Source organism: Salvelinus alpinus, chromosome 2 (assembly GCF_045679555.1).
Source record: "Salvelinus alpinus chromosome 2, SLU_Salpinus.1, whole genome shotgun sequence".
Taxonomy (NCBI): Eukaryota; Metazoa; Chordata; class Actinopteri; order Salmoniformes; family Salmonidae; genus Salvelinus; species Salvelinus alpinus.
In genome coordinates this window covers 73,183,516-73,196,460 of record NC_092087.1, presented here as the reverse complement: position 1 = coordinate 73,196,460, position 12,945 = coordinate 73,183,516, and the positions used below count along the sequence as shown (strand labels likewise).

The window sequence follows — 12,945 nt, the reverse complement described above, 5'->3', positions numbered from 1 at the left end:
TGGTTCACGCCCGGGTCGGGGCGAGGGGACGGACTAAAGTTAAACTGTTACACCTAGATGAAGCTGAACCTTGACTTTTACAGTTTATAGTTTGAACCCATGCTACTCTATTCTTTATCTAAGACAATAAAGAGAATGGCAGGGCACTGTTCTTATGGTTCCCCCTGTCTGTAGGACAACTGTAGCCCTCTGGTGATGGAGTCGGGGTTCTGACTCCTAAACTTGAAATAGTGTTAATTATCACGTATCCTATTGAAGTATTGAGTGCTACAGTCTAGGGTCAACGCCAGAAGTGAATGGTCATCTGTAGGAGGAATGTATATGGTGGAGGCAATTAAGCTTGAAATGTATTGAGTAAAAGGAAGGGCTGAGTTGGGTAGCTGAGCCTACAGACATCCATCACTGTCAGCTAACTGAGAGCCTCACCTCTCTACCTCCACTACCTCTCTACCTGTCAGACGGGATGAATAGGGACCTGCGGTGGGCAAGGTGCAGAATACAGATGATGTATGGCCTGAGGGGAACCACAGTATTCTACTTAAACAGATTATACTCCCTTCTACTCAATTATAATGAAATTGTTGAAGCAGCTTTGCTTCTTATCTTTGTTATCATTGTTATGAGTGGTGTGTTGAATGGGTTTTCTATAAACCTGATTTGATCAAGGATGCTATTCATATTCCTGAATTGGCAACATACAGGGATCGTTATACTAACTACTTGCACTTTATATGCTCAGTCACACTAATTAAAGTCTGATTAGATTACTGTGTATCACAGTCTTGGCTCTAAATGAATCACAGCTCATTCCCTGTCTTTGTGTCACAGTATAGGGAGGAGATGTCACTATGGTGCATTCTATAGGGTTATGATGATGGTGTAGCACCAGTAAATATGCAGTATAATCATGCCAGAGTATAGACATTCCTGTATTCCTCCTTTCACTCCTGTCTCTTCTAACAGTGTACATAACTGTGAGCATGCATTCACGCACACACAGATGTGTCCCTGTGTTGAGCTTAACCCTGACCCAAAAGCCTAGAAGGGATGAGAGAGCCAAGGCTATGGGTTCGTAGCTTCAACCCCGCAGCACACACACACCAACTGGTTAATGGACTGCTGAATTATTTTTTTTTGTTCTCTTGCTTTGTTTGTTATTTTCCATATTATGTCGAGCTCTGAGAAGCTACCCAGGAAAGGGCTGAAAATATCCCATATTAATATAGGTAGCCTTAGAAATAAGGTTTGTGAAATCAATCAATTGATAACATCAGATATTAGCCATTTCTGAAACTCACTTAAATAATTATTTTGATGATACAGCAATAGCAATACAAGGATATAACATCTATAGAATAGACAGAAATGCTCATGGGGGAGGTGTTGTTTTATATAGAGTGTAACGACCCTGGGTTTATAAGCGCGGAAATCAACTCTGCCGTTCGAGCATGCTTTTGTGGCAGAGTCGATAACGCGCCGGACCTCGGACTAGAAGGTCGAGGGTTCGACCTGCTCCCTGCCTGTTTCATTACAATATATATATATTGGGTAGCTGATATATACAGTTGAAGTTGGAAGTTTACATACACTTAGTTTGGAGTCATTAAAACTCGTTTTTCAATCACTCCACAAATTTCTTGTTAACAAACTATAGTTTTCGGAAGTCAGTTAGAACATCTACTTTGTGCATGACACAAGTCATTTTTCCAACAATTGTTTACAGACAGATTATTTCACTGTATCACAATTCCAGTGGGTCAGAAGTTTACATGCACTAAATTGACTGTGCCTTTAAACGGCTTGGAAAATTCCAGAAAATTATGGCTTTAGAAGCTTCTGGTAGGCTAATTGACATAATTTGAGTCAATTGGAGGTGTACCTGTGGATGTATTTCAAGGCCTACCTTCAAACTCAGTGCCTCTTTGCTTGACATCATGGGAAAATCAAAAGAAATGACCTCAGAATTTTTTTGTAGACCTCCACAAGTCTGGTTCATCCTTGGGAGCAATTTCCAAACGTCTGAAGGTACCACATTCATCTGTACAAACAATAGTACAAACAATGTGGCGCAGTGGTCTAGAGCACTGCATCGCAGTGCTATGCTGCGCCACCAGAGTCTGGGTTCGCGCCCAGGCTCTGTCGCAGCCGGCCGCGACCGGGAGGTCCGTGGGGCGACGCACAATTGGCTTAGCGTCGTCCGGGTTAGGGAGGGTTTGGCCGGTAGGGATATCCTTGTCTCATCGCGCTCCAGCGACTCCTGTGGCGGGCCGGGCGCAGTGCGCGCTAACCGAGGGGGCGGGTGCACGGTGTTTCCTCCGACACATTGGTGCGGCTGGCTTCCGGGTTGGAGGCGCGCTGTGTTAAGAAGCAGTGCGGCTAGGTTGGGTTGTGCTTCGGAGGACGCATGACTTTCGACCTTCGTCTCTCCCGAGCCCGTACGGGAGTTGTAGCGATGAGACAAGATAGTAATTACTAGCGATTGGATACCACGAAAAATTGGGGAGAAAAGGGGATAAAATTTAAAAAAATTTAAAAAAGAAAATAATAAAAAATAAAAAAAATTAAAAATAGTACAAACAATAGTACGCAAGTATAAACACCATGGGACCACGCAGCCGTCATACCTGTAACGTTCGTCGTCGGAATGAGACCAAAGCGCAGCGTGGAAAGTGTTCATGATTTAATGTTCACAAAAAAACTCAAACAAAATGACAAAAGGAGAAAACGAAAGCGCACAGTTCTGTCAGGGAAACAACCTAAACAGAAAACAACACCCCACAAAACCCAAACGGAAAATGATAACTTATATATGATCCCCAATCAGAGACAAGGATAGACAGCTGCCTCTGATTGGGAACCACACGCGGCAAAACAACAAAGAAATAGAAAACATAGATTTTCCCACCCGAGTCACACCCTGACCTAACCAAACATAGAGAATAAATAAGGATCTCTAAGGTCAGGGCGTGACAATACCACTCAGGAAGGAGACGCGTTCTGTCTCCTTGAGTTGAACGTACTTTGGTGCGAAAAGTGCAAATCAATCCCAGAACAACAGCAAAGGACCTTGTGAAGATGCTGGAGGAAACAGGTACAAAAGTATCAATATCCACAGTAAAACAAGTCCAATATCGACATAACCTGAAAGGCCGTTCAGCAAGGAAGAAGCCACTGCTCCAAAACCGCCATAAAAAAGCCAGACTACGGTTTGCAACTGCACATGGGGACAAAGATCGTACTTTTTGGAGAAATGTCCTCTGGTCTGATGAAACAAAAATAGAACTGAGTTACTCAGTTAGACCAGCTCTGTCAGGAGGAATGGGCCAAAATTCAGCCAACCTATTGTGGGAAGCTTGTGGAAGGCTACCTGAAACATTTGACCCAAGTTAAACAATTTAAAGGCAATGCTACCAAATACTAATTGAGTGTATGTAAACTTCAGACCCACTGGGAATGTGATGAAAGAAATAAAAGCTGAAATAAGTATTTCTCTCTACTATTATTCTGACATTTCACATTGGTGAACAGTGGTCACAGTGGTGATCCTAACTGACCAAAGACAGGGAATTTTTACTAGGATTAAATGTCAGGAATTGTGAAAAACTGAGTTTAAATGTATTTGGTTTAGGTGTATGTAAACTTCCAACTTCAACTGTTCAACTATATATACAGTGGGGAGAACAAGTATTTGATACACTGCCAATTTTGCAGGTTTTCCTACTTACAAAGCATGTAGAGGTCTGTAATTTTTATCATAGGTACACTTCAACTGTGAGAGACGGAATCTAAAAATCCCAAAATCCCAAAATCCAGAAAATCACATTGTATGATTTTTAAGTAATTAATTTGCATCAGGAGATGCAGCAGCAGGTTACTTTGTTTTGTATTACAGGGCAGTCAGGTTAGATTCAGGATCATCTTTTTATAGTTTGAGAATTAAAACTGCATGATGCTTGTTGTAATGTCATGTAAACAATTATTCTAGATTTTGGTGACACTGAACTGGAAACCCTGGTGGACCACTTCAAGCCTGTCCTGGAGACCTCTGGCATCCATGTTGAAAGGATCCCTGACCAGTGGACTGTCCTGAAGGTGCTGATTTACCAAGAGCCCCAGTCCCTGCAGAAGATGTCCTGGTTCCGTGTAAACAGCAGCCATCAGCATTCCTGCCCTGATTTGCTGGCATTGGTTGACCTGCTCCTGTCCTTCCCTGCCTCCACAGCTGAATGTGAAAGAGGTTTTAATACCATGAAACAGGTGAAAATCGATTGGCGGTCAAACCTAAGGTCTGATACACTGTCAGATTTCCTCATGGTCCAGCTGTCCTCTCCAGAGATCAGGGAGTATGATCCGATTAAAGATGTGATGCTGTGGCACCAGGACTCTGTCAGGAGCAGGAGGCCAGACTTCATGGACTGTGCAAAGAGGCTGATTGTGGTAGAGAGTGAGGAGTCTGATGAGGAGGTTTAAGTTAATTACAATGATTAAGCATCTGAGAGGTTTACAAAACCTTCAAATGTACTTTTATGTTTGATCCTTACGTACATTTAAAAGCAAATACTTCAGTAGAATTTTGAGTTCAAGACTTCTTCAGTTGTATTCAGGCTGGGAAATTAAATTTAGCCACAGCCAAAATTAACCAGCATCTGATAAGTCTCTATTTTACCTGTATTTTATCAGGGTATTTCTACTCAAAGTAAAGGATTTGTAGATGTGTTTCCCCTTTTGTATCAGGAGAACAACAGTTCTATGTCCACTGCACTTCTCATAATTGTATCTTACCATTGTTTTTGCCCTGTTTTAACTTCTTGTACTCTTATTCATTGTATCTGATATGTTTTGTTGATATCATTGTGTGCCCACTGTTTGGCATTTTTGCACTCTGGACAGCACTTTTGGTCAACTACAGTTTTTTTTTTAAATGTGCTCGACAAATAAACTTGATTTGATTAACTGTTGATCAATATATTAAAATCATTTTGTTTCAAATTTTGCTCTGGCCTCTTCTTTAAGTTTCTATTCAACATAATACCTTATTATCTCAATGAAATGTACTGAAATGAATGTATATTTGACCCACAAAGGCAATTTATTATTTTGGCCAGTAAAAAAAATATGCTTAGCTACCCGTCCCCTTGGCATGTGAGACAAAAAGTAAATTTCAGACACTGGTTACACAAGCACACCATCCTGCTATTCCGATTAATACATGACAATACAGTAGAATTATCTAGATTAGAGATATCCAGAGTAGAGCTATCCAGATAAGAGATAACTGACATACAAGACACTCACATGTATCTGAGTTCTGACTCTCTTCTGACCAGCACATCTCGAATTCTGTCAATCTTGAAAAGCTCTCCCTCGATGTCATCTATGGTGATGGTGGAGTCTGCCATGGAGACGATGTCATCTTCTGATCAGAGAGAAGGACAGACAAAAGTTCAGTTTTTCTATTCAACTTCTTTCCAGATCTACATTTCGGAATGATATGGATATGGTAGAATAGGTAGGCAAACGGGTGCTCACCCGCAACCATGCACACACACACACACACACACACACAAACATACACACACACACACACACACACACACACACACACACACACACGCACGCACACAGACACACGCACACAGACACACGCACACACACAGACACACGCACACACACAGACACACGCACACACACACACACACACACACACACACACAGTCGCACACAGACACAGTCGCACGCACACACACTTGGGTTGGCAAAGCAACATTGTGACAAGATAAATCTGGCATACTGTCGTGGCAGAATCAGATTTAGCTAAGTAAGATAGATAGATAAGATGTTATTTTCATCATATGCTTGTGAGATACTTGTCATTAGAATCTTCTGAGCTAGGGATTGGTAACTTGGGGCCAGAGAGGGGAGAGGTCAGGCTTGTCTTCATATGTCAATGTATCTGTTAAACCATGTGGTGCTAAGTATGTGTTAAACCATGTGCTGCTCGCCTCCCTACCTCTGAGGAAGTACAGTTCCCGCTCAGCCCAGTCAAAACTGTTCGCTGCTCTGGCACCCCAATGGTGGAACAAACTCCCTCACGACGCCAGGTCAGCGGAGTCAATCACCACCTTCCGGAGACACCTGAAACCCCACCTCTTTAAGGAATACCTAGGATAGGAGAAAGTAATCCTTCTAACCCCCCCCCCCCCCCCTTAAAAGAGTTAGATGCACTATTGTAAAGTGGTTGTTCCACTGGATATCATAAGGTGAATGCACCAATTTGTAAGTCGCTCTGGATAAGAGCGTCTGCTAAATGACTTAAATGTAAATGTAAATGTAAGTAGAATATTAGAAGGGGAGGAGGACAGAGTGGAACGTTGTTTTCTTATGGGAACGTTGTTTGTAACTATTCCTAAACCATGTGACGGGATGGAGTTATTAATTGGGGAACCAGTTAGTTATCTCATACAATGTCTGTACGCCAGTCACTCCCTACTTTTCTCATAGGGGGAAGGAGTTTGGCCGTGTTTGGAACCATTGTATGTCCCCTCTGAGGTTGCCCTTATCTTGACCTAGTATTTGACCTAAGGGGCTCACTGTCTGATTTTGAGTTTGTCCAGGTTTGGGAGTATCTAGAAATGACAATTGATATATGCCATTGGATGAGGTAATGTTTTGGTAGACAGTGAAGTATCAAGCATGAGATTTAAACCTTGTCTTGGGAGATCAAACTGAACGATGATTTATAGCTGATGCTGTCTAGCGATAGGATACTCCACTTTCGGTTAAAGGATTCTTTGTAAGTTGAGAGGGGTGTATCTTGGCTATAAATGAAACTAAGAATTGTTTTGTAGACACTCTCAGAGAATTCATTTATAGACAGTGAATTGATCTGCGAGTCATTAAAGGGCTTTGGTGAAGCTTGTATATATATTAAAAATGGAATATATAATTTAACTCTGACTTGTGTGTGGTTGGCTCTCTCTCTCTCTCTCTATTGAGTAATACAGGAAATTAACACGACAATACGCATAAAGATGGCTGTATGACACAACATGTTCTACTGTAGCGTCATGGATAAGGTAGCTTGGGACCAGATCATCATCTTTGTATGCTGCCAAGCAAAACATTGATTTTGTCTGGTTCAATGCAGGCTAAGGAATTAAATTAGGGTTTGTTCCAGGCTTAATCAAATACACACTCAGCAAAAACTGAAAAACACAGAGATATGCTCCTTAAAAAAATACATCTAGCCAGGGCCTAACGCTTTTGCTGTGATGAAAACAATTCCTTAAAAGTCACAAAATCTACGCTTTGGCAGCAAGTTGGAGGCTTCTTCCTCAGTCATTGTTATGAGAAACGTTAAGAGGTAAAAACTTTTCAGCCTTTGAGTACAAAGACTTTTTAGCAATTCCCCAGCGTGTGAGAAGTAGACGTGGAAGAACTGTGTTCCTTGTAATTACTGTGATGGTCTGAACCCACAGAGACTCTGGGGAACCATTTGAGAAAAGAGTTGACTGTCTGAGTGCTCTGGTGCAGACAGTGCTCTGGCTCACAGTGAGTAAATGAGAGAGAGAGAGCGAGCTAGCGAGAAAGTTTGCGCACGAGTGAGTCTGCCTCTGTGTCCTACCTCCCTCACCCCCAGTGGGCTTTGAGCGGAATATAAAACCACCAAGAAAAATACATTTAAGTATGAACAGCTACTTATTGGGTTTTACAGCGGCAGCCAGACATCAGCACAAGGAAATACCTAACAGAATGACATAATAATAAATACTTATGTGTATGTCAATGTGCATTTCTTGAATTTATGCAGGGCACACCTTGCCAGGCCATTTCTCTAAGTTGCTTTATAACATTTACTTCTCTTTACTACTTTGGTAACCAGAGTGTATTTACTACGGGTAGTATACCATCCTTTACCACTATTCCATCTAACCTGCTGTTACACATTGTGATCATAGATAATGTACTATAAGCTTCGCCACATCTCAGCCGCTATATCTAACCCGTTTGTCTGTCTGCCCCGAGCTGTTAACAACAAGCTCTGTTTCCCCTCAGAGTCCCAATAACTAGTGTGGGATGGAGCCAGTTCAAAGCATTTCAGCTTCAGACCCACTGCAGAATTTCAAATCGAGCCAAACACTCTGCCATGAAACCAAACATTCCACTGCTTCCACCTCCCCAACTCCCTATCGCTTTCACAGATTTACACCTACTAGTCGCACAAATGAGGATTATACATGTATTTACCATCTGATCCTAGATCAGTATTTCTTGATCAAACATTCAACTGCATCCGCCTCCACAACTACCCATTTCTTTCGCAGATCTACACCTACAAGTCACAGAAAAAACGGATTATACATGGATTTAACTTTATTTACTGATCCTAGACCTGTCAGAAAGATCAGTAATTCCTTGATGAAGGCGTATTGAGGTATGCTGCTGAGTGTCCTGCGTGCCAAAATACTGTGTTAGCTTGCAGAGCTAAAGGAAGTCAGAGGTTCAACAGTTCAGTCAGTCTGCCTTCTCTTCCTCCGAGTCTCTTCTGAGTCTCGTCTGCTGGTGTCTTGGTTCCCTAGCGGCTCTGCTAACTAACTCTCCCCTGCTGTTGAGCTGCTCTGTGTGGAGCCCGACTAACTGAGACACCACCTGGACTGGGGATTGAGAAACCTCACACCACCACCACTGACTGAACAGAGAATCTGATAGTCTCATCCCTCAGGAGGAAGAGGGAGACTGTCTACTTTGATACCCTTTGCAATGGCTGAGAGAGAAGGGTCGGGAAGAGAGAGAGAGAGAGAGAGAGAGAAGATAAATAAGGAGAGATATCCTTTTGTCCTTCTCACACATAGGCTAGCCCCAGGGATGGCAGGCTGGACTGGGCTTGATGTGCAGAATCAGATATAACATCCTTTGAGGGAGCTGAAAGGAAGAGAAGAGGTGTATTCTAACTAGTACTAGCGGTGCGTGGGGAGAATCACTGGGGAAAGGCCTCCCAAGTGGCGAAGTGGTCTAAGGCACTGCATTGCAGTGCTAGCTGTGCCACTAGAGATTCTGGGTTCGAGTCCAGGCTCTGTCCGGGAGACCCATGGGGCGGTGCACAATTGGCCCAGCGTCGTCCGGGTTAGGAGAGGGTTTGGCCTGGTAGCGATGTCCTTGTCCCATCGCGCACTAGCAGCTCCTGTGGCGGGTCGGGAGCAGTGCATGCTGACATGGTCGCCAGGTGTACGGTTTCTTCTCCGACATATTGGTGCGGCTGGCTTCCGGGTTAAATGGGCATTGTGTCAAGAAGCAATGCGGCTTGGTTGGGTTGTGTTTCGGAGGACGCACGGCTCTTGACCTTCGCCTCTCCCGAGTCCGTACGGGAGTTGTAGTGATGAGACAAGACTGTAACTACCAATTGGATACCATGGAATTGGGGAGAAAAAGGGGTAAAAAGCCAAGCCCCCGTCCCCCCATCCACAACAAAAGCCATAATACAACATATATAGCATGTACAGTAACTGACAGTTACCTGGCCTATAGAATGGTCAAGCTAGTTAATGTTTCCGACATTTTCGGACACTAAACAACTATTGATTTAGAACCACAGAGAGTTACCGCAAGTAGCAAAGAAAACATGAGCTGCCTCCACTATTCCAGCACAATTTCAACTTCAAAATCATTAAATCACCTCTGCTTAGTCTAATACAGTGGCAACTAAAAGATACCAAAAACAATTTACTCCAATCAACGTAAGCTAAATATGATGTGGCAGTCCATGGTTCTGACTTCTGTGTGTGTGCACATTCGGGTAAGTAGAAAAACATGTTGACTCACCCTACTTGTAGAGCAAAGCCAATGCCATCCTCCTCTCTTTCATGTTGACGAAACGGTCTATCACTCTGTCATGCGGTACTTGCTTTTATTTTTTGTTGTCCTAGGCTACCTGGCTAAAATGCTTGCTCACTAGCCTAACTTCTATTCATAGGAAACGTTGGCTAGTTAACATTAGCCTTCTACATCCGGCTACATATTGAACTTGTATCAAATCAAATCACATTTTATTTGTCACATGCGGAGAATACAACAGGTGTAGACCTTACAGTGAAATGCTTACTTACAAGCCCTTAACCAACAATGCAGTTTTAAGAAAATATTAAAGAGCAGCATTAAATAACAATAGTGGGGATATATACAGGTGGTACCGGTTCAGAGTCAATGTGTCATTGTGCGGAGGCACCGGTGTCGAGGTAATTATGTACATGCAGGTAGGGTTATTAAAGTGGCTATGCATAGATAAGAACAGAGAGTAGCAGCAGCGTATGGGGGTGGCAAATAGTCTGGGTAGCCATTTGATTAGCTTATGGCTTGGCGGTAGAAGCTGTTTAGAAGCCTCTTGGACCTAGACTTGGCGCTCCGGTACCGCTTGCCGTGCGGTTGCAGAGAGAACAGTCCATGACTAGGGTGGCTGGAGTTTTTGACAATTTCTAGGGCCTTCCTCTGACACCGCCTGTTATAGAGGTCCTGGATGGCAGGAAGCTTGGCCCCGGTAATGTACTGGGCCGTACGCACTACCCTCTGTAGTGCCTTGCGGTCGGAGGCCGAGCTGTTGCCATACCAGGCAGTGATGCAACCCGTCTCAGGTCAGGGGCACAACAATGTATGAATTAATGGTTGAATCAGAATTGCCATTATAATCATTGGCCAGTTCGGAGAAAAAAGTAAAAGTACAAATCCCTATCTCTATCCATGGCTAATTTAGGAAAGGACCAATTTTAGCTAGCTGGCTAGCTAGCCAAAGGAGGACAACAATACAACGAGATGCAGCAATTCAAGTTTTTCTATCAATGACGTATGCTCTCAATGGGATTTGAGAGCATACTTTTGTTTTGGTGCACTAGGACCATTCACAGTTGAGCTCGCTCAGTTTAGCTCAACACTGATTGGGAGACCAGATGCTCGCTGGCTTCCTTTGCATTCAATGCTACGGGTGGCAAAAATATCATACTCGTTTGGACCAGACAGCATCAGATAGATGGCCTACACGTAGAGAGACAGAGGGGCGTTGTTTCGCTCGCTCGGATGCTTTCTCCTGTGAGATACATTCAGTCTCTTGCGAATTGAAGGAAAATTATGAAACACAGAGAGACTAAAGATAAATTATTGTATGGTTTTTTATTTTTTCAATTTTTGGGGGAAGCCTGGCTTCCCTTGGCATCCATGAATACATGCCACTGCTGACTAGGCTCTGTGACCTTTGGCTTGTACTGAGAGAGTTAAAAAGCTGAAGAAAAGAGACTTGATGACTATCAGCAGTGTATATTCACTCATATCCCTTTGGCATCTGTCAGCATTGTATTGTGTACAAGCCTGAGACTCCCAAAGAGCCAAAGCACTCAGCTTTCTCAGCCAGGCACAAAGGATGAATACTTAGCTATATGAATCTTCACAGAGCCGCTCAGCTGTGTTACTATGACGCACTTCCTTACGTGACCCGCTACGACAGCGCTTACGTCAAGACAGCCATGGCACTTTTACTCCGGAGGGAGGGGTAGTCTCATCATAAAGACTGATTAGTTGACTCTGGATCTTAAAAACTTCGAACTCCATTCAAGTAAACCTGACAACACTCCCAACATCCCCTAAAGTTCAAACCTCTCTCTCTCTCTATAACTCTATTGTCTTTAGTGTCCATTCCCATCCCTCCTCTGCCCTACACTTCCCCCCTGTTAAGGACAACACCAGTGGCACGTTGGTATTTCAAAATGCCACAACAGGCTTCCCAAAAGCCATCAGTGAGAGGTTCACTGTGCACCCAGCCTCCGGCGCCCATTACCTTGACAGCCATCATCACGTCTGGGGCTGAGAGGTTGGTCGGGTCTGGCATTACTAGACGGCATGTTCACACCCCTTCACTAAGGGAAAGAGATCAGAGTAGGGCTGGAGGGGGGGTCATTCCTGGAGCTAGAGCCAGGGTCACTGTGAGAGTGCATAGCGGAAGTGTGTGTGTAATAGTGTGTGTGTGTGTGTAATAGTGTGTGCAATAGTGTGTGTGTGTGTGTGTGTGTGTGTGTGTGTGTGTGTGAGTAGAGAGGAAGAAATGGATAATAGAGATACTGGAAGAACAGTCATCCAATTCCTCTGCAAAGCTTCTCATGTTGAGACAATTTCTGTGTTCCAAAGTCAATTAAAAAAGTACACTACTACCTGTCTTTCAACCTCGCTCTGCGGAACTAACTTTAAAAGTTTGACTGTGGCTCGCTCTAAGTCCATGTCTCTCACCCTCCCTAAGAGAATGTCTAGCACACTGTCACTGGAGGACACTGCTGGATCTGTTAGCCGACCGTTACATGTTAGCATTCAGCATCCACATAGCATATGTAGTATAGCATAGAACAATGTACGTGACTCCTCTGAAGTCTAATGATGTTACGCTTCGAAGAGAGCTGCCACACGACAAACCACAGTGTGATTGAAACAAGGCCTCAATTTGCTGTCTTTCTTCTCCTCCCTCTATCCCTTATTCCCCCCCTCCCCCCCATCAGCCTGGGTGGTTTTCTTCTTAATGAGGTAGATATCACACAGTGACGGACTAACGGACAGGGGGGATGGGAGGGAGAGAAGAGGGAGGGAAGGAAGGAGGAAGGGTAGAAGGAGGGAGCGATGAGTAGACTGGAAATAAAGAGGGGTAGAGGGAAAAAGAGAAAGACAGGGTGAGAAAGAGAGAGAGAAAGATAGAGAGAAACAAATATATAGAGGAGAGAGATATAGAAAGAGAGAAAGAAAGAAAGAAAGAAAGAAAGAAAGAAAGAAAGAAAGAAAGAAAGAAAGAAAGAAAGAAAGAAAGAAAGAAAGGGGAGAGTCAGATTCCTAATTTTGAGGAAGTGCAGTAATAGCCTACAGGTACTTTGATTGAAGAGAAATAGAAGATAATGACTAAAACAATAAAGTGTTTAATTACAG

General features: G+C 43.4%; 1 protein-coding gene across 1 annotated transcript in view; it reads right to left on the bottom strand.

The window, feature by feature from the left end:
• The window catches only part of LOC139567720 (bMERB domain-containing protein 1-like), a 45,677-nt gene that overhangs the window by 28,455 nt on the left and 4,277 nt on the right, over positions 1–12,945 (bottom strand). Inside the window, exon 2 of the mRNA XM_071389157.1 lies at positions 5,296–5,416. Within this exon, the coding sequence (XP_071245258.1) occupies positions 5,296–5,416 (121 nt within the window). The remainder of the gene's footprint in view (positions 1–5,295; positions 5,417–12,945) is intronic.